The following is a 23,619-nucleotide window of genomic DNA, read 5'->3' on the forward strand; positions in this document are numbered from 1 at the left end:
AGTGGGCCCAATCAGGGGACATATGAATGACCCACATGCTTCAAATCACACGCAAACCGCAGGGGGAAGTGAGCATTTTAATGGACAATTAAAGGACAGGATTATGCAGCTGATGGGAGAGGACAAGGCAAGCTCAGCCTGGACTACATGTCTCAGGTGAGCAACCTGGGCTCTCAAGGCAGCAATTCCCCAAAAGGACACTTGTCATTGGCTCCCAGGTGTGATCAGGCTTTCTGCCTCCTTACTTCAATTTTATACCCTTCTTTTACAATTCAGACATCTTGGTCTTTGTGGGGGAACTTACAAGGGCTTTCTATCCCTTTCAACCCCTTTCTAAAGTTTCAAATAGGTAAGAAATCAGAGTGCTTATTAAACAGTAGGGATGGGAGATTCATTTTTGTGCTAACCAACGCTTAAACATGATATGTTTTTATGATTAAGTTGTCTAAGAGTGTCTTTCTGTGAAAATTCGTTTGTCCGTCTTGCATTCATATGATCTGGACTAAAATTTCTGGATGAGAATAAAGGATTAAACATGTAAAATTTATTATTACATGGGGCATATTGATAACAACAACAGAAAAGAAAGCTAACACCATGGTATCTGGGGAGGATCAGGGTGGGGAAATATTCATGATCTCTCCGGTCTTTCAGAACTGCCCCTGAAAGCTTCCCCTCCTGAATTAACTCCCCGTGCTGCCTTTCCAAGCTGCTGTGAGCTCTTGGATTCAGTCTGACTTCTGAGTCCACAATCTCACAGTTCTGACTGTGAGACGAAAGGGGAGGAATTGACTCCTGCACTTTCCTCACCAACACAAATGTTGTCCACATTCCGCAGGCTGATACACTGATATCACAGACAAACAAAATGGAAACTGACCTTTGTGGCAGTTCTGAAACTGCCACAAGGACTAAAATGAATCATTTGGTCTGATCTGGAAACCCTGGGGTGGGGGCTCCACATGGAGGCCACATTGGGAACTCTGTTAACCTGGTGTCTGATTGGCATATGTCTTGCTTGGGATGCCTTCACATTGTACACTGTGTTTCTGGGGGACCAGGTGTACCCCGGAATTTTACTCCTTGTATGCATACCCTGACTATAATGGCATTGCCTCAGCTGCCCAGAAGGCTCCAGGTCATCATCAGCTGTGATATGGTCAGAGCTGTGGTGTGCCTGAGTTAAGGCATTGGACCAGATGAAAAGGATTCGTATTGAAACTTACGGAGAAAGCTTCCTGACTCGCTAAAGTAGACCCTCATGGCTATGGCACATGTTTTTCTGACTTGGTAACTGTTGAGATTCATGGTTACAGTCACTCCTTCAGACAGGTCGCATCTTGGAGTAATCTTCATCATGGCCTTAGTCCACCATTGCCTCAGACTAATTACCCAATTCTTGACATAATTCATTACAATCTCACCCATTCGGGTTTATTAGGGTGTAGCCAATATTTGTAGCTGAGGATCTTGAAAAATTAAGGGATTGATGTCGAGGAGTCCAGCTCCATGCTGAAATCCTATGTGTAATTTTTTACGCCCAACTGTTGGCAATTACAAAGGCTTTGCCACACAGGGCAGGCCTCACAGGGAAAATCTGCCCTCCCACACCAGACTTAGAGCACAGCCAGTGCATTGCTGTCTCTGAAGAGAGTTGCAGTCAAGGACTCAGGTCCACCTAGCAGGCCACGCTCTTACGCATAGTAACGTTCCTAGCCCAGGTGCCTCCATTTGGAGTCTCCTTATTGGAAAACCTTGAAGACACTTTTCTCCACTCTGACTCACTTCTCAGTATTTTCCCACTCCTAGCCCTTTCCCTTTGGGCTCTCTGGCCCCTGTGTTCATAAAACTTCAGGAACCTTTTGTCTAGGGCTCCCTTGACAGTGAGACATGTCTGTGCTGATCCATCTGACCCTCAACTTGTGCACTGTTCCGTGTGGCGGAAGGGAGTAGGGTAGTTGGTCCTTCCTCCCATTTAGTCTCTTCCTTATACTATTGCAATAAGTAATTAAAGTTTTCACTGCTACTTTCATTTTGGCTTATTGTTTTTAATTAGCTAGCCTGACAATTGATTGGGAGAGTCCCATATGACCCAGCAATCTCAGTTCTGGATTCATATCCAAAGAAAATACAGTCTGTATCTTGAGGACATCGCTGCACTCCCATGTTCATCTCAGCATTATTCACAATAGCCGAGACACAGAAACCACCTACATGTCCATTGACAGATGAATGGATAAAGAAATGTGGGAGATTATACACGTATATGGATTTTTATTTAGCCTTGCAAAGGAGAAATTCTGCCATTTGTGACAACACAAAAAAACATAGAGGGAATTATACTAAGTGGAAAAAAATCACAGAAGACAAATACCGCATGATCTCACTTATATGTGGAAGTTAAAAAAGTCAAACTCATAAAAGCAGAGAGTAGAATTGTAGTTGCCAGGCGCTGGGGACTGAAAGAAATGGGGAGATGTTGGTCAAAAGATATAGTTTCAGTTACGCAGTATAAACAAGTTCTGGAGATTTAATGTACAGCATGGTGAAAAGACGGAAAAACAGGAAACTAACACCATGTTTCCTTTTTACTAAGAGGAAAAGAAAATTCCCGTTTAGTTTCTGTTTTTTATTATCTTACAGCACCCTCAGATACTTATTGCCTTCAGACACACACACAGACACACACATGATTTTAAGTTATATATGGGAGGGTTATTTTGATAGAATGAAATCTTCCACTGAAGCTGAACCTAATTATTGCCTGTTTTGATCTTCTTATGAATGAAATTATACAGTATAAATTCCATCATGTAAGACTTCCTACACCTAACTTAACATTTTTGTTCTTTATTCATATTGGTATATATATAGCAGTAAAAGAGAACAGATGACTGATATATATGTATATATATCAGTCATCTGTTCTCTTTTACTGCTGATTACCATCCAATTCAAATAAGCAAATAAGCAAAGTATTTATCCATTCTCCTGTTGAGAAATATTTGAGGTGTCTTCAATTTTTGGATATTATGAATCAAGGTGTTATGAACATTCTTGTACAAGTCTTCTTGTGGACGTATGCTATAATTATTCTTGAGAATATACCTAAAAGTTGAATTTCTTTGTTATAGGGTAGATGTGTATTTCACTTTAAGACCACTGCTGGATTTTCTTCCAAAGTTGTTGTACCATTTTGCACACTCACTGACAATGCATGAGGATTCAGATTGATACACATCCTTACCAACATTTAAATCTATAAATCGTTTTAATTTTAAGCATTTGTGGTTTGTAGTGCTATTTCATTGTGATTTTGTTTTGCATATTCCTGAACTCCTAATGGCAAGCACTTTTTTTTAATGTGCAAATTGGCCATTCCTAACTTTACTTCATGTCTGTTTAAAACCTTTGCCCATTTTTAAATTAGATTGATTTGTGTTTTTATTCTTGATTTGTGGAATTCTTTATAGATTCTGGATACAAGTCCTTTGTCAGATATGTCTTTGGAGAATATTTTAATATTTTCTCTCTGTCTTTGGCTTGAGTAGGCATCTGTTTAATGGTATCTGTGATTCAGAACAACTTAAAATTAAAAAAAATTAATTTATTACTTTTAATGAGTTAATTCTTTCTGGATCCTTTCCAGGAAATCTTTGTTACAAATGATTAAATAAGACAATTTAGGTGATGCCAAAAAAATATTTTTTAACACTTTGTGGTCAGTCTCCTTTCAGAGAACTGCAAAATGAGATAAAGAATAAAGGACGAGAAAAAGACAGTTAGAAAATATCTTATTGGCTGGTGCCACATACTTAACTTTGCTTGGAGTGAGAAAGAACAAAGAATTAAGTATAGAGCACGGAGCTGGCTTGGTGTTTGGGGACTTTCTGGTCAAACTGAGTGTTTACAGGAGACACAAAAGTTACCTGAGTTTTGGTTTGCTAACATGACACCACAGGCAGGAGTGGCTCCATCTTGGGTCTAGAAAGTTCTTTCAACATCTTTACTCAATATTGTGAAAATATTCTCCTATGTTTTTCTAGAAACTTTATAATTTTATTTTTTATATTTAATATCTGGTTTATTGACTTTCTTTAGAGTCTTGACTTTTTTCTTGACATGCAGCCATATTGCTTGTGGATCTCTCAACTATCTTGTATGTTCTACCAGAGGAAACATAATATCTGCCCTCAATTCATCCTATGTTCCAACACTAAGACTTTAAAATTTAAAGTTTTATACTGACCTGATGTTCTCTAAGGAGAAGTTTTAAGCAGCTCCAAAGTGGTTGTGGAAATAGCAGTAGGAAGCTGAGAATTGGGAAGGTGATATGAAAAATAAGATGTCCTGGAAGGCAGGGGAAGCCTTTTTTGAACATTTTAAATATGCCTCCACAGTATTCTCAGCACCTAAGGCCATTCCCTTGTGGAGAAATTGAGCTGAGATGTTTGATAGTTGTCATTTTAGAAATGAACATGAACACAAGTACTTTGTCTTTAGTCTAAGTAAATGGTACAAATAAAACTTTCTCATCTTAAACTAATAGGAAAATGGGGAAAATAGATGAAATATTTGTTTTCAGACTCTGGGAAAACAAGTGTGGGATTGTGAAACCTGAAACACTAATAACATCTTTGTAGATTAGAAATAAATAAATAAAGGAAGGATTATAGGTCAGGAGGTCACAAATTCATAGATATTCTCAGTTACAGATCTAGGAAAAGGAAATGGTAGCCTAGAAAGAAATTAACTCCTGCAAGATTTTTAACGAATTCTTTTACATAGAAAATCAAAACTAAGGTCATTACTTGAAGCCAAAAAGTGTTCCTGATCAAAAACATAAATTAAACACACACACACACACACACACACACAAAACAACCTGGTGTCAAACCACCTTTCAGAATTAAGTTCATAGAGATGGATTTGCCTGGAGATGTGAGAAAATATAGACCCATTCTGTCCTTAAGAACTAAATCCATCATCCTTCTGTAACTAGATTGATGATATCCATAAAATCATCACTGGATGAGGATCAGAAGCCACCACACTAAGCTTTGGTTCAGGCAGAGTACCTTGGAGAATAGAATGGGATAACTGGGAGAAGAAGTACAAGAAGAAAGTTAAAAAGAAAGAGAGGAGTCAGAGGGGATCCCACTCAGAGTGATGGGGCAAACTACCAGGATATATGGAAAAGTCAATGTATATGTATATAACAATATGCTTATTGTTTGCCTCTATATGCTTGCCTCGATATGTAGAATATTAACTAAGAATCAAGGAGACATTAACAAAACAAAACGAGACATTTAAATGCATCCTATTATTACTAAGATATGTAGACATTAAAATAAATCAAGAATAGTGAGTTTCACAAGCATAATTTACAAATTGTAAAACTTAGTGTGCTAAAGAGAATAATGGCTGCCCAAATGCTGTCCTTATCCTACACCCCTGTGATTATGTTAGGTTACCTGGCAAATGAAATTAAGTTCCAGATGACTATTATATAGTCAGTAGACCTAAAAATAGGGAGATTATCCTGGATTACCTAGGTGGCTCAAATGTAACCATAGGGACTCTTAAAAGTGGAAGAGGAAGGCAGAAGAGGAGAGTTAGAGGAAAAATGTGAGTATGGGAGAAGGGTACAAGTAACATTGCTGGCTGTGAAGATGGAGGAAGGGGGCTTCTAAATGCTAGAAAAATCACGGAAAGAGATTCTGTTCTACAACATCCAGAATGGAAAGCAGCCCTCTCAACACCTTGATTTTAGCTCAGTGAGACCTATGTTAGACTTCTGCACTACAAAACTGTAAGATAATAAATTGTGGTGTTTTAAGCCATGGAGTTTGTGGCAATTTGTTATAATAGGTATAGAAAACCAATATTCTGCATTTAACAAAAAGGATATTTGTATTTTTATTGAGTTATAATTGACATATTATGTGAGTTTCAGATGTTTAATATAATGATTCAATGTTTGTATATATTGTGAAATGATCACCACAGTAAATCTAGTTACTATTCATCACCCACATAATTACATTTTTTTCTTGTGATGAGAACTTTAAGATTTACTCTTTCAGCAATTTTCAAATGCACCCTACAATATTATTAACTGTAGTTACCATGTATGCTGTATGTTATATCCCCATGACTTGTTTATTTTATAACTGGAAGTTTGTGCCTTTCGACCATATTTACCTTTTTTGCCCACCCCTCCATCTCCTACCTCTAACAACCACCAATTTGTTGTCTGTATCTATCAGTTCAGTTTTTGTTTTAAGATTCCACATATAAGTTGGATCATATAGTATTTGTATTTCTCTGTCTAATTTATTTTACTTAGCATAATGCCCTTAAGTTCCATTGGTGTTGTTGCAAATGGATTTCCTTCTTATTTATGGCTGAATAATATTTTATTGTATGTGTACCACATTTTCTTTAGCCATTCATCCACCAATGGACAGTTAGGTTACTTTCACGTCTTGGCTATTGTAAATAATGCTGCAATGAACATGGGGGTGCAGATATCTTTTTGAGTTAGTGTTTTTGTTTCCTTAGAATAAATACTCAGAAGTAGAAATGCTGAGTCATATGGTAGTTCCATTTTTAACTTTTTGAGGAACCTTAATACTGTTTTCCACAGTGGCTGCACCAATTCACATTCCTACCAACAGTATATTAGGGTTTCCTTTTCTCCACATCCTCACCCACACTTGCTGTTTCTTGTCTTTTTTATAACAGCCATCATAACAGGTGTGAGGTGATATCTCATTGTGTTTTTGACTTGCATTTTACTGATGATTCATGATGTTGAGCATCTTTTCATACATCTATTAGTTATCTGTATGTCTTCTTAGAAGACAATATTTTTAAGTAAATAATCAATTATTAAGCATCTACTATGTGAGTAACAAGATACCATGAGGTAAGTATTAACCAAATACATATCGTTGGTCACAAACTATAAAACATGCGTAAGATACTGAGACTCATCTGATAAGCCACAAAATGCAAGTTGAAAAAGGCTCAACACTACCAGGAACTTAATAAAGAATGAATGAATGAATAACTAAAGTTTGTGAATCTGAGAAAAAATACCATCTACTATAGCATTAGATGACCTTTGAGAATGTAATTGCATGTATAGGAATTCACCCATTTAAGGGTGTTCATTCCTGAGCAACCTAATTTATTGCATATACACGCACCTGTAAGCAGCCTGGTTCACTTTGAACAATGTGTTACTTATAGAGTGATCTGCATTTACATGATGACCCTGGGAAAATTCCACACAGAATTTCTCCAAATTTTTCTTCTTATTAGACCCTTAAATTGTCATGTACATTTTTATATTTATACTTATATGACATAAGATTCTGATATATAACAAAGTATCAATAAAATTAAGGCAAAAAAGAACTAAGCAATTAAGAAAGGAATATAAAAATCTGTCACAAGTATTAAAAACCTGTAGTCCTTGATGTAGGGATATATATGAATTGGTAATGTGGCTGGCAGAGTTGACTATCTGCAAATAAAAAGAAGCATTTTATTCCACACAATCCTATCTACAAGACCTGCTCTGCAGTGGTTATACAGAAAGTAATCCTAATAAAATCTTGCAACTAAGTTGTCCAAAACTTTTAAGTGTTCCATAAATTTTCACAGTGATTGTTTTGACATTAATCACGTTATATGTTCCAAATGGTATATATCTAAGGAAATTACGAATGAAATAATACTAAGATTAGAGACGTTTTTCTATTGCAAGATTCTGTAATTGAAAAACACATTCTCTTTTCTGAATTTTAAAATAAATATCTCTAAGACAGTTTATGTCAGACTTTTTTCAAAAAGATGCCTGCAACCCGCTCTCGAATCTGCTTGGTCCTCACTCCGTAGATGACAGGATTAAGGGCCGGTGGAACAACAACATATAAATTGGCCAGGAGAATGTGAATGTATGTGGGAACATTCCTGCCAAACCTGTGAGTCATGAAGGAGAAAAAAGCTGGAATGAAGAAGACTAGAATCACACAGATATGGGAGCCACAAGTATTAAGTGCTTTGAGTCGGGCATCCTTAGAGGGAAGGTGGAAGACAGCTTGGAGTATTCTCACATAGGAGATGACAATCAGAACTACATCAATAAACACCATTGATATGAGAATTAATCCAAATATCATGTTTACCTTGATATTGGCGCAGGCCAGTCGAGCAATTCCCATGTGCTCACAATATGTGTGGGGGATTATATGATGTCCGCAGAAGGGGAGCCTCAAGATGAGAAACACCAGAGGGATAACAAAAATGAAATTCACGCCAAACACCACCACAAAGATGAGGCCAATATTTCGGTTAGTGAGAATCAGGCTGTACCGCAGAGGGTTGCATATGGCAACATAGCGATCAAAGGCCATGGCAACCAACACAACAGTCTCCATAGCAGTGAACATATGAATGAAGAACATCTGGGTGACACAACTTCCAAAGGTAATCTCCTTTAAATTGAACCAGAATATACCCAACATCTTGGGGACAGTAGATGTGGACAGGCCCAGATCAATGGAGGCTAACATAGCCAGGAAGTAAAACATGGGCTGATGAAGGCTGCGTTCATTTTTGATCACGGACAGGATAGTGATGTTTCCCACAAGGGCGATCACATATACAGAGCAAAAAGGAAACCCGATCCAGATGTGCATCTCTTCAAGGCCTGGAACTCCCAGAAGGAAGAAAGAGGAGGGGTGGAATTTGGTGTCGTTTAAGGGGGGCATCTCCTCTCTGTTCTTTTGGAACCATAGAGAAAACAAACAAATTATCAAACAATTTAAAAATCAAACCACAACAAATAAAAGAATACAATAAATTTGGAGTGATAAGCAGCAGGACATTACAAAGATTATATACCATCCTTTAAAGTATGGATTCATTTAGACATTCAAAAATATTAACAATTCTGCTAAGTATAGCAAAGAAATCAGACAAAATCTCTATCTTCACAAAATCTCTGATTTCACAAAAATATGTATACCGTATATAAATATTTATAGTTGGATAGATAGGTAGATAGATGATAGATAGATAGATGATAGATGATAGATAGATAGATGATAGATAGAAGACATAAGTGCTTTAAAGGAAAACAAAACGTGACAACTGGATCAAGCTGGTGTGATTTTAAATTTATTACAAGGGAAGTCCTTTCTAACAAAGTGACAGATACCTGAATGAAATATGGGGATGATTTATTTTAAAGTTAATAATGAGCATTAAGTATGTTTAAGACATAAGATGACACCTCATTTTGAATTCTAAAAGGAATATTCATTTAGCCCTATGGAGCATGAACAAAAGTGGTGACAATTGTTCTTTTTTAATAAAGCTGTGAAATAAGGGCTTTAGGAAAGTCAGTAACTTTCTCTCTGGGGGAACAGGAAACAGGTTTGTGAGGAATAAAAAAGAAAATTCAACTCTTCTTATTTTATTTCCTTCTTCTTCCATGATGCATGGCTAGTGTAGTAAATTGGAGCTAGGTGTACCTCTACTTGAGAGGTTCCCTGAGCCCTTCCGTGACGTGAGACCCAGTAAGATGGACATACCAAGGAAGAACTTACTTTCAAGGGCTTTCTCAAGTTTTCTATCAAAATTTCTATAGAAATTTACTCTAAAAGTTCTGGATAGAAAAAACAAAAAGAATGTACCTTATTTTTAAACACCCTGTTTGAACTATACTGCAAAAAGAAACCCTGAAATTAAGAAGAAACAAAATAGAGACTTTACCCCTACCAAAAATATTCAAACACCACCTGCCTTATGTTCTTCCGTTCCTCACAGCTCCAATTTCAGGGGTTTCCTCTTTTTCATTATTTCTCAGATCTCTTGTCTATCATTTCTGGTGCCTCACTCCCAAAACCCAGCCTTGAGCAGCATCACCATCTTAGCCATGACCATGAACCTCCTAAGTTCAGACTAAAACAATATCTCTCCTTCTCTGTTTTGTCATGCCTACAAAGGACAGTTTATACTTGTGTTGCAATAGGCTTCCAACCACTAGCCCATCTCCCCTAGGGTCATTAATCCTTTGGGTTTGGAAGCTTCCTCCTCTTGAAAGAAAATAACTAATCTTCCAGTGAGTATATTTTTGAACTATGGGATCTATGACTACCACCTTCCTTTTTTATTCTCCACTCTGCCCATCCCCACAGACTCTACTACCCCTGAGTATCACCTTTGGACCAGCAACATTAAACTCCTACATGATTTGGCCTTGATTTACAGTAACAGAAGCAAGACAATATAATTGGAACTATATGACATGATAGTGTGGAGAAATAACGAATATAAAAATAATGTTAATGCTATAGCATGTAAAAGTGGTCCTGAATAGCAGTGAGCAGAAAGGTTCTAAGACCTTCTGCGATACTCCTACTCTGGGTTAAACAAGGAGAAATGGCCAGATAGTGCATATGCCACATCTTCTAGAATTGTGTTAATTAGTAAACTTTCATGGAAATTGGAGCAGTGACAGGTTTTCAGCTCATTACATATTACATTCTGAGCTCATACCCGGAGATCTAATGTCCCTTCCCCTGGGATCCAGCATCATTGTGACTGGAAGTAGAAGCCCTATTCTGCTATGACAGAATTCAGAGCTCAGACATTCCTTCTCATGCTGTGTAAGCTCCATGTCCTTTTTGTTTGGACCAACATATATTAGGTTCTGAGGGTCTAGGCTCCACCACGGATGAGCAGGTTTACCCAAGCAGGACAACAGAGTAATTGGTGTAAAAAGGCTAGAAATCCTCCCATATATAAGTGGATACAGGTTAATAAAGGCAATATGAAAATCAGAGAAGTCAGTGAGAAATGGGAGAATAAGACAAGGTAAAGGAATAACAGAGAACTAAATAATTTACTGCCACATGTGGCATGGCAAACTGTTAACACAATCCACTTTCTGAATGTTCTTCCAGTATTGTATTTATGACTCATCTGTAGCCAGTTTTCATGGTATTCTGTAGGAGAACAACTGCCTCTCTGAGTAGCCAGCTTGCATGGAATCTGAAAGATTAAGCTTTATTTTTCACTCTATCCACTTATCCCAAGGAGTGGTCTATATTTCTTACACCCACTTCCATTAGACATCCAGGCCATTTAAATCTAGAAGGCTGAGAGCCTGCTCACTGACATTTTTGAAGATGACACTGGTGAATGGTGAAGAATATACTCATGAACACTGCCAAGGTGATGTTTATAAGGAAAGACTTTTTGCAGGGTGTTTGTATCATTAGGCAAGTGGTTTACTGAATTCTTCAGGGGAAGCAGGCACTGGGCACACACAATTTGTCTTTGTGTCAGCCTTCCCAGTGTTCTGTTGCTCCCAGATCTGTGGAAGATACAAGGCATGAAATGACAGCTACAGAATGTTTGGGTATCCTAATGGTAACAAATTATCTTTCCTGTGCTTGAATTGGTATTCCGTGAAGTCTACAGTTGGAAGTCAGTATCTCTGATTTGTCGTTTCAAGTCCTCAGATAACTCCAGGGTCCCAGGGGGACATTTGGCATGTGATTCATCCGGGGTCATGGACATGGAGTAACTGCTTAACAATTCTAACCTCATAGGGATAAAATACAATTTTGTAATCTTCATTTTCCTCATCTTCCAGATGGTTCACAGTCTCCCTTAATATCCTCTGTATGTACTAAGTGATTAGTGCATGAGCACCACACACTTTGACAATCATGGGGAGATTCCCTACATCTTAGTGTTTTTGCCATTAACAGGAGTAGGAATATAATAAATCTCATTATATTTGTCCCTTTAATCAGGGAAGCTCAGCTATTAGTTCACTTAGTCACCCTTGCAATTATCAATTGCATGATGGGGGGGGGGAATGGGGAGAGGGAGATCACAGACAAGTGGTCACATGTACCATAGACTGTAAGGCACTCTCTCCTTATTCCCATTTAATGAGCAATAGTGTGCTAAAAGTGACCCTCTCGGTCTCACAATGAGCATCAGGGTGTTTGTTCACTTTTTGTTTCACTTTGCTGTGGCACAGAGATATAAGAGAATTTCCGCAGGAGTCTTTTTCAGACATTTGGATTTTTAAATTGGATTTTCTGCTGCTCAATAAAGTTTATCTCCTTCTTTAAAATCTAGATGCTAGTTTAACCTGTCCCTCTGTTGATCTATGACATCTTGGTCAGTTCCCTCCAAGGATATTAAAGAAACAAAAACTCGGAATACAGTCTCTGCTTATGATAGAATCACCACTGGGAAATTGCAAGTATGGAAAACAAGTCACCATAAATATTTGTTGATCTCTCCGCATTCCAGTCCTTAAATTTGACTGTGATTGCCACTTCAAGCAGACCATTTTTACCTCTAAAGTGGCTCTTTGATCTCTATTTGTTTGGTTCACTTCCAGAAAGCACACAATTGACTGACTGAATACTTAGCTTGCTAAACTAATTGTGCCAGACAGCACATTGATCAGAACTTTAGGAAGAACATTTATTGGAAGACGCTTATGGAGAAATAAACACATGAGCAAGAGAAGGAGAAATTTAGCCACATTTAGAAAGCCCTTTGCTGCAGCTCCTACTTAGGTCAAGTCCCCTACACATACTCCTAAGGGATGTGTTTACACATGCCCCTAAATCAAGGGGATGTGTTTACACATGTTTCCAAAACCTAGGAGATGGTTTACACATGCCCCTAAATCAAAGAAATGCATTGCTAAATGCCAGAGAAGGGAGGAGTAGGCACCTCAGGGGAGAAAGAGAGATAACAGAAAGGAGAGGGGGAGGCAATTCTGCCCACAGAAATAAAAGCCTTCATGCAATGTAAAGCAAGGCTGCTTCCCTCTCTTGGGTCAGCCCGTTCTATGTCTTGGAGTATACTTTCTTTTACTAATAAACTTCTGCTGTTCATGCTGCACAAAAATTCTATCTCTCTTTTTTTAAAATTTTATTTTAATTTATTAGTTTCAGGTGTACAAGACAAGGTAATACTTAGACGTTCATCATTTATATCCCTCACACTGTGAATCCCCCTCCCCCCATCCATTATCCCTCCGACCTCTCACCGAGCCATCACATTATATATATAAAATTATAGTTGGCATTCATTAATGTTTAGCTTCTGGTGTACAGTGTCATGGTCAGGCATCCACAGTATCCCTGAGGTGGTCTCCCAAATAAGACACAAGTCCATCAGATACCCAACAAAAAAATTCTGTCTCTTGATTGAAGTCTTTCCTTTAAGAGGACAAGAACTTAGCTTCAGCGTCATTTCCCAGTAACAGTAACATCACAATGATATATTTTATGGGCATTTTACATAGAGGTCCCAAACCGATGAAATGGGAAAAATATAACTCTTAGACATGTCTTGAATGAAACATTTTTTTAAAAAAAATAAAAAACAAAAATTAAACAAAAAAACATTTAGCCAATAATTAAAATTGGGAGATTTCACAGACTATCTAAGTCTAGCTTGTCTTAGAAGATACTGGAAAATTTTTGCAACACTGGGCCCATGGCAACAGTGTGCTTGAGTGCTTGAATTGAGTAGAATTTGTTTTTTATGGAGAGGGTATGCTTATGCACATAGCAAGTACAAGGAAGGAAGTGAAAGGAAGGAAGCAAGTACTATAAGCCCTCTCTTCTTATACACAATGCATACATACATTGAAACCAGGCCTGCAACCCTCATTTTGTTATTTGTCCATTTTTACTAAACATATGAGTCCATAAACTGTTATGTAAAACAAAATCTATGAGGAATAGATATGCTACTTCCTTATTCTACATTCTCTTCTTTGGCATATTTTTACACACAGAAAAACCCATTTCATAATATATGCTTGATAATGCTTCAGAAAAATCTATACATTAGAGGACTCATGTTTTTAATACCATTTTACTTACATGTTTTACAAATTTCTCCTCCACTTTTTTTTTACCCCCAACTCCCCAGCAGTATATCTGTCTATTTTATGATTTATTTGTCTTGAGTAAAGACAATCTTGTCTCCAAGTAAAAATCTGATCACACCTTCCCTAATCTGTTTGGTCTTTGCTCCATAAACAATTGGGTTCATTGTGGGGGGTAGTACCAGGTAAAGGTTAGCCACAATGATATGTATGTGGCGAGGGATACTGTGTCCTCCAAAACGATGGGTGAAAAAAGTGAAAAAAGCTGGGACATAGGTGATCACAATCGCGCAGATATGAGATGTACAAGTGCTAAAAGCTTTGTAACGAGCATCTGAGGATGACAAGCTCATGACAGCTCTCAATATCATAGTGTAAGACATGGAAATACAGCAGATATCAAACACACCAATAAGGAGAGCAACCATCAGACCATAAATTGCATTGATCTTGAAATTGCCGCAGGACACCTTGGCCACAGACATGTGGTCACAGTAGGTATGGGGAATGAAGTTGCCCCGACAATAGGGCAGGCGCTTGGTGAGGAAAGTGAATGGGATGACGAGTATCACACCCCTCAGGAAGGTGACAAGACCAACCTTGGCAATGACAGGGTTGGAGAGAATGGTGGAATAACGTAAAGGGTAGCAGATGGCCACATAACGGTCCAGGGCCATAAGCATGAGCACCCCTGACTCCATCCCAGTCAACATGTGGACAAAAAACATCTGGGCCAGGCAGGCATTAAAGTCAATCTCCTTGAGGTTCAACCAGAATATACACAGCATATTGGGTACAGTGGTTGTGCACAGGGTGACATCTGTGAAGGAGAGCAGGGCCAGGAAGTAGTACATGGGTCGATGCAGGGCCTCCTCATGGCTGATGAGGTAGATGAGCCCACAGTTCCCCACAACAGCAACGATGTACATGAAGCAGAATGGCAGAGAGATCCAGACATGTGCAGCTTCCAGCCCAGGAACACCATTCAAGATAAAGAATCCTGGGGTCAGGCTGGAGCTGTTAGCTCCAGACATAATGGCTGAAAGGAGGTGGGCATTTTCTTTTCTTTATCAACAATTTCTTTCTGCATAGCGAGAGAGTGAGTTAGGGTTAGAGATCAGATAAGAGGGAGTGGTTTGGACAATAATACCCGCAAATGCATAAACATTTACCCTGTAATGATAAGTAAGATATATTTGGGGTTTTTTCTCCAGTTCTAGCAAGAAAGGCTTTGAACTATGGTATTTAAAAATAATTAAACAGTACAGCCTTACCCTAATCCCATTGCATACTTTTATCTAAGTAACTATCCTCACTTTCTGCACCTGCCTTAGCACAATTTTTTCACTCCACATTCTGATTAAAAGCTCTGCACTGTGCTATTCTTGTCTTCTTCCTTCCAATAAGCCATTTCTAGTATTCTCTCAGATTCTTTCTATGCTAATTGTACTTGAGTCTTGTCACTAAAGTCATGGTTATATTTAGAGGATCACCCTCATCTGACTAGTTCTTATCAGGATTTTTGTCCTGCCTTGGAGATTATAAAGAAAGTTAACAATTTATGTAAAAATTTCCACTAATGGTGGAATATATCTTGCTAAGATAATACATTTTAGATACCCAGCAGAATACATGTGAATGAATTAATGTTTGAATTAGTAAGGATTTGGTATGTTTGGTACTCAAACTCTGTTTGATCTCAATATCATGCTTTTCCACACTGTCAAATTTCAAAGAAATTTCTTTAGAAAAAAAAAAGTATTTCTGCTTCTAAATTATTAGCAAGTTTTATAAATTTTAGTAAAGATCTTATTAAAGGTTTGAATCCAATCAGACAGCATCCTTTACTTTGGCTTCTCTGTCTTGCCACATTTTTGTTGTTGTTTTTGTTTTAGTTCTCTATCCATTTTCAATAGATTTACACTCGGGAAGCTCTTGAAGTTCTAAGGGTTACCGATTGTCTATTCTGCTTTAATTTAAGTAACACTTCTTTAGTTATAATTGGACAGGTAATCAGTACAAAAGATAATACCATGTCTTTGGATTACTATTTCTTGCAGAGGCAGTAGAAAGAACTGAAAGAAATTTGAAGGAATTTACAGATTCAAGGATGTTTGAGGAAAGTAGAGGTTCCCAAATGGTTAAAATATCTCTTTTAATTGAAAAAATAAAGTGGTCCTTGAGTTCTGGAGAAGACCTGAGAGTCCCCACACAGCAAAGTCAATTTCAAACACCCGCACCATCCAGCAGAACTAAATAGGTAAATTGCAGTGTGATGATATGTATTATATGGCTGTGAAACCAAAAGGCATAGATCCTGTCACCTGAAAAATCTGGAAATCACTGTTGTGTCCACTTCTACTGGACAGAATACATAGAAGCCACCAAGGAAAGAAGAAGATACAAAGGAATACAAGTTTCAGAGGCTCAGGGTTTCTGGTTCCTAAGCTAACTGCATCTCATGTAAATGATCTGTTCCTATGAGAGAGTTCTTCCAAACCTCTTCAGAAACGTTACCACATGGACAAATCATCATTTCATAGTAATAGACCAGAAAAACTTAAAGATTAAAATCTCCAGGTTCCATTGTGTGTGTGTGTGTGTGTGTGTACACCATGATGAAACGAGTGAGATGAGTGCAAAATGAGACAAAGTCTAGTAGAAATCACCCAGAAAGACAAAGAGCCACAATCTCTTGAGAAGTGAAAGGAAAAGAGAAATACATTGCTTCTTGCTAATACTGCCTTTTGTTAACTGTCCCTATATCCCAGGCCATTGTATTCTTATCCAGTAATGTCTTTATTTTTGTTAAAATAGATACTTTTGAGAATTGTCCAAACTCACCTCTGTGATAGGCACAATCAAATTTCTACTCATGGCTGAGAATCTTTAGGAGTTCTTCAAAATCCGGATGGGATCTTCTTACATAGGATTTTCAGTTTCCCTGGAGAATCTCCAGCAAGACGTCCCAGTTCGATTGAATCTCCACAATTAGATGTCTTAGAGGAATTCAATAATTTTATGATATACATCTGGGAGAATAAGGTTTTAGATTTTCAATCAAAAGAGCTTGTTTATATTTTGCCTCTGATTTAGGTGGACTTGCTCACCCAGTCTCAAGCACAGACAAATTCAAGCCTCTTTGGGATGGGTTGGCTACTTTCTGTGCCAAAGTGGACAGATCAGAATGCATGGTCTGTTCAGAGAGGGAGATTGACTAGTGTGAGGGTTCAGGGTTCAACATGTAAAACATCCATAATAAGCACCAATAACTGATGCTTTTCCTGTTCAGAGGAATGAGAGTTAGGATGAAAATTTAAGAATGTTAGTCTAAATGAAGTCCCTATACTTGAAATAATAAGAAGTAGAAAATAATTGTATCCCCTTTCCAAAATTTCTCTCTTCCTTTCCTTAAAATTATCTCTATTTGTTTTCTTATCATATCATGTCCTCTGTACAATATTTAGATTGTGATAACCTCTCTGAATTGTCTTTCCCCCTCCTCTTCTTCCTTTTTCTCCTAGCCTTCTTTCTCCTCTTGTTTCTTCTTGATTTCCCTCTTTTATGACCCCCAAACTTCTATATTTAACTGCAACAGAGTTCTTATCACTACCCCAGGTTGCAGTACTTTATCTTTAGGAGCTATACTTAGCAAAAATGACCCACTCCACATACACACCTCTTCCTCCACAGCACTCCTTAACACCACTTTGCATACTCAACCCTATGTACATTTGCCTGCAAAATCTTTATTCCCTACTGTTATCTGGGGTTTTAGGGCATGTTTGGAAGCATGAAAGTCGCATTAGTTGGATAAAGAAATCTATGCCCATGTAACAAAAAATTACCCAAAACTTAGATAGGTATGCACAACTGTCTAGTTTCTACAGACATTAATTGCTGCAAAAAAATCAAGGGAGAATTCCAGACCAATATCAAACCTCTTTTTTATTGACTGAAATGCCTTTAATTTCTTATCTCTAATTTAAAAATGTTAATTTCAAAATTCTCATCTTTGATTACCATCCCACAAAATAATTAAGCAATTCTTGTGCAATGTTTTAGATTTTCTATAAAACTGTTTTGGATTAAGAAATACAAATTAATAGTTACAAAATAGTCACAAGGCTGTAAAGTACAGCGTAGAAAATATAATCACTAATGTTGCAACAATTATGTATAGTGCCAGGTGGGTACTAGACTAATCAGGGGGGATTGCTGCATAAATTATATGTCTAACCACTACACCTGAAATTAATATGAAATAATATTGAATTTAAAAAATAAAAATTAAAACTGTTTTGGAAATAGTTTTAAGTTTTTTTGAAGGACAAGGGATGTCTATAGTATTTTCCATTTCAAGGAAAAGTAATTTTGTCATTCATTGATACTGAGAGACAGAACTCAAGGAAAAAATGAGGTAAGATTCTAGTTATACATTTTGACTTAATATTGCCATTCAGTAAAACATAAAACACAACTGTTAGTAGAGACCCTGTTGTGAGAGGGTCACGTGGAATGTTCACTGTACTTCATGTCCTCCCATTTGTACTGTTTTGTTTTGTTGTTCCATTTTCCTTACCTCTGTAGGGAAATGACCAATCTGAAATGGTGGGCCAAGTGGTTCTGGAGATTCTGCAGCAAGATACTTTTCACAACTCTTGATATTACCTTGTAATTTCCTTCCATGCCCTTTCCTTTGGGAATATTAATATCTATAGTTGAAAGAAAATAAGATTTAACTAAATTGAAATCTGGACGTGAGTTCTTTATATCTGATATCTTGGTCCTAGATCTAATCAAACTGTGTGAGGTGGATGTGGGAGGCTTGAGCTTCTTTTCTCAAGCCACTGACGTCTGCATTGCTCTCTAGGATGGGAGATGAAATTTGAAATGAAGTGTCTTCCAACATTTATTCCAGTCTTCACCTCTCCTCTCCTTTTTTTCCCTTTCCTCTTCATTCCCTGTCTCTCTCCATGGATACTGAGTAGAATTTTCTTCCATCAGCATCTACCTTATAATTATTTTTAAATTTCTCAGTGATTCTGGCTTGCTGTTTCTAATTCAGTTGTGAGTCTTAGTTTTTGCAATTGTGTTTTTTTCACCCATGAAACCCATTTTTGAGTTTGTAATAGGGAAGATGACAAAATTAATTGGAGATTATTACTCAAATAAATTTTATTTTCTGAATTTTATTTCTCCAGAGTTTAAGTTTATGTTCTGGTTTTACTTTGTTGTTATTGCTGTTGTTTTTGTCTCCCACATCCCTTCCAAATAGCATAAGCCTATCAACATATAGCATTTAAATTTTAATCTTAATGTTCTGAGATTCATCCAGTCTTGCTATTTTGTAGCTACTATCCTTCATTTATTAAATGAGGATAATTATAGCTACTCCATATTTTGGAAGTAAAAGTTCAATGACATATTATATATAAACCATTATTATAATACCTCATGAAATATTTATGTTTAAAAAATGGCAGTCTAGGAAAAGTAATTGCTTAATTTATTTGCTAGTATTTTGGTGTGGTTTAACTGAGAATACCTGATGAACAAAATGTACCAAATACAAAACATAATTCCAAGACAGCAACTTTACTGATTATAAGTTTATAACTTATATCTCTTAGAGAAACTTTTATAATGTAAGTATTTTTTAAACACAGGTTTTGCTTCCAAACATGTGAAAATTATATTGTGAAATTACATGATGTGATTAATATATTTCATAATCATTTGATGATGTATAACATGATATTAAAATATATTCTTCATGTTAGCAAATAAGAATGTAATTTTAATGAATATGACTAGTATCTCTGCCTACAAATCTATTTATACATGTTTCCTGATCACATTTGATTACTCCAATTTCTTTTAATAGTGCCTTATAGTTTTCAGTGTACAGACCCTTCACATCCTTTCTTCAGTTTATCCCAAGGTATTTTATTCTTTTCATTGCAATTACAAAAGGAATTGTTTTCTCCATTTATTTTTATGAAATTTCATTGTTAGTGTAGAGGAATACAATGAGCTTTTGTACATTGATTTTGTATCCTGCTATTTTATTGTACATGTTTATTGCTTCTAATAGTTTTTTGGTGGAGTCTTTAGGGTTTTCTATATAAAGAACTATGTCATCTGCAAAAAGTGACAATTTGAATTCTTCATCCTCAATTGAATGCCTGTGATAAACTCCTAGCTAGACTCACTATGGAAAGAAAAGAAAAGACACAAATAAACAAAATCAGAAATGAAAGAGGAGAGGTTACAATGGATACCACAGAAATACAAAGGATCATACGAGAATATTATGAAGGACGATATGTCACCAAATTCAATAACCTGGAAGAAATGGACAAGTTCTTAAAAATGTAACCTTTCTAGACTGAATCATGAAGAACTGGAAGATCTAAATAGGCTGATCAACAGTAAAAAAAAAAAAAAAAAAAATGAAACAATCGTCCAAAACCTCCCTAAAAGCAATTGTCCAGAAGCAAATGGCTTCACTAGTGAATTCTACTGAACAGTCAAAGATGATTTAATACCTGTTCTCCTCAAACTCTTCCAAAAGTTGAAGAAGAGAACATACTCCCTAACTCATTTCAGGAGGCTGACATTGGCCTGATACAAAGACCTGGTAAGGATAACACAAGAAAAGAAAACTACAGACCAATATCTCTGATGAACACATGGATGCAAATATTCTAGACAGAATACTAGCAAATCAAATGCAACAATGCATTAAAAAGATTATACATCTCAATATAGTGGGGTTCGTTCCAAGGGTATGAGGATAGTTCAACATATGCAAATCGATCAACGTGATATACCACATAAACAAAATAAAGGATAAAAATCATATGATTATATCAATAGATGCAGAAAAAGTATTTGACAAGATACAACATCTATTTATGATTAAAACCCCAGCAGCGTATTTTTTAAAAGGTTACGTTTTCAGCCACACCAGCTTGCCTGGCTCTAAGCCACACATGCAGAGCCAGAGGTGCACAAAGCAGTGAGGGCTAGTTAAGTGAGCCAGGCTGCCCCTGCCAAGGTGCTCCTGCCAAGTCATCTCCTTCCCCACACCTCACCCCCTCCCTCCACCTCCCTGAACTTCCTCAGCTCCACTTGCCTTCCCTCCCTGAGCAACCAGCTGGTGCTTATCTGCAACAGTCTGAGCCAGCACACTGCCCAGTAAGCAGATGGGCACTCCAACAGAGGTAATTTCATTGTTTCCGCCTCCTCTGACTCTTCCTCAGATACTGCTTGACCAGGTGGCTTCACCAAGACCCTAGTGTGGTTACTGTGGCCAGAGAAACTGTTTATTTGCTGCTTCTCGTTCTCTTTTCTTTGTGTTAACTTTATAAAAATATAAATATATATATTTCTTTTTACATATAAGCCAATAGACATAGTTTAGTATTACTAACATAGCATTTATAGGCTTAAAACAAATGTGCTTGGGGATGATTAAATGTAATTACTATTACACGCTTTACAAAACGGTAGTGGTTCTCAGACAACACAAATTAGAGAAGAAATTCCATTTCTGAAAAAACTCAAGAAGGAAACTGAGAGTCATCCTAGATACTTGTGTCAACTCTTGCTTTTTCCCCCCACCCCACTGCTCATTTTTAGTCTACTTAATAAATGGATTTACGTATTTAATTTAAAAAATATCTCTATGAATCGGAGGGAGATATCGCTAACTTCATTGCTACACAAAATTGTATTGTCAGACCCAGAATATGAGTGTTAATATAAGCTCAGCATCAAACTATTTAATATACTCTCTCTATTTATCTTCTTACTTAGAATTTTAGCTCTTCTGCATTTTTTGCAACGCATGAAAATCTAGATGTTCAGCTAACATTTTTTCTTTGGGTGGGGGGAAGTGTGTAGAAGGAGGGAATAAAGCTGCCATTCTTTTTGGAACATACACAATTTTTAAATAATCTACACAGTCCAATACTGTGGCAAAAAGACTGTCATATAGCTCAATTTTACTGTTGAGCTTGAAACTGGATAAAAGTTTTTTGTTCTCTAAGAAATTAGTGTAAATGAAATTTGATTATCAGATTTACAAGAAATTTAAAACTACCAAAACTTTGAAATTGTTTCCAAGCATTAGATTTTGTATCAAGCATAAAGAGAAGGTAGAGAATGCAAAAACCTTACTAAAGATCTAGAAGCACTATTAAGAAGAAAAAAAAAAACTTATCCTCTTCAAAGCTCAAATCCCCCTTGAATTATTTATCTATAAGGGTTAAACTTCAGTATCTTTTCCCTAGGGGATCACTTGACTCTGTGGTTGAGATGCAATGAATATTTACTCATTTCAGTTAACAACGTTTCTCTATCAGGTTTAGCTGAATTCAAAGCATTCTTGAAAATGTGCAAAGTTTATTCTACAGTAACTACAAATGCATTTATCTGCAATATCCTGAAATTATAATCATAATAATTTTGGTTAAACAAAAAAAAAAAAGTTTTAAAACAAGTGTCCATACACTTGTCCGGTCAGGGAAAACATTTCATGAATGGTGTAGCTGTCTGACAATGGCAGTGTACACCTGAAGCTGAAGCTGAATAATAATGAATGTCAACTATAATTTAATATATATATGTATGTATACATATATATATATATATATATATATGTATACATATATATATAGTCACAGGATGTGGAGTACAGCATAGGGAATAGAGTCAAGGGAATTGTAACAGCTGTATACCATGTCAGAGGGGTAGTAGATTGGGGGAGGGAGGTTATCACTTTGTGAGGGGTGTAAATGTCTATTACATTGTTTTGTACACTTGAAACTAATAAAAAAAATTTTAAAGGATACATTTTCTTCATTAAATTTATTTTGCATGTTTGTCAAAAATCACTTGGGCATATTTGTGGGGGTATATTTTTAGGTTCTCTATTCTGTTCCACTGATCTGTGTGCCTATCCTCTGCTGATACCACAGTCTTGATTACTGTAGCTAAATAATTCTTGAGATTGCAAAAACTGTTTCCTCATTTTATTGTGTTTTCAATTGTTTTAGCTACTGTAGTTCTTTTGATGTTCAAATAAATTTTAGAATAATCTTGTCTATGCAACATAAAATCTTGTTAAAATTTTTATAGGAATTTTTATAGGAATCACATTACATTGGTTTGTCAGTTGAGGACAGTTGATATCTTCCCATCCATGAACACTGTATCTCTCTCCATTTATGGATTTTTAAAAAATTTCTTTCATCACCAATATACAGTTTTGTTATATAACATGCATACTATTATAATATATTGTAACATATTATTATAATATATAAGGGTAACAACCATTCTACTTTCTGCTTCTATGAGTTTGCCTACGTTAAGTACTTCATATAAACGGAATCTTAGAGCATTTGTCCTTCTGTGACTGGCTTATTTCACCTTTAGCATAATATCCTCAAGTTCAATCCAAGGTATAGAATATGAAAGAATTTCCTTACTTTTATAGCTGAATAATATTCCACTGTATGCATATAACACATTTCTTTACCCATTCATCCATCCGTGGACATTTAGGTTGCTTCCACATCTTGGATATTGTATACAAGGCTGTAATGAACATGGGAATACATATATCTCCCTGAGATCTTGCTTTCAATTCTTTT

General features: G+C 36.6%; 2 protein-coding genes across 2 annotated transcripts; both read right to left on the reverse strand.

Annotated features, from left to right (window-relative positions):
* Positions 1-7,847: 7,847 nt before the first annotated feature.
* LOC308503841 (olfactory receptor 52E4-like) lies at positions 7,848-8,786 on the reverse strand (the record flags this gene model as incomplete). Its single annotated transcript, XM_081063511.1, has 1 exon — positions 7,848-8,786. One exon carries the CDS (start codon positions 8,784-8,786, stop codon positions 7,848-7,850), a length of 939 nt encoding a protein of 312 aa, XP_080919637.1.
* A 5,236-nt stretch (positions 8,787-14,022) lies between these two features.
* Positions 14,023-14,988, reverse strand: LOC308503797 (olfactory receptor 52N2; the record flags this gene model as incomplete). Its single annotated transcript, XM_081063460.1, has 1 exon — positions 14,023-14,988. One exon carries the CDS (start codon positions 14,986-14,988, stop codon positions 14,023-14,025), a length of 966 nt encoding a protein of 321 aa, XP_080919586.1.
* Positions 14,989-23,619: the final 8,631 nt, after the last annotated feature.

The sequence above is a fragment of the Rhinolophus hipposideros genome (genome assembly GCF_964194185.1).
Source record: "Rhinolophus hipposideros genome assembly, chromosome: 10".
NCBI classification, from domain to species: domain Eukaryota; kingdom Metazoa; phylum Chordata; class Mammalia; order Chiroptera; family Rhinolophidae; genus Rhinolophus; species Rhinolophus hipposideros.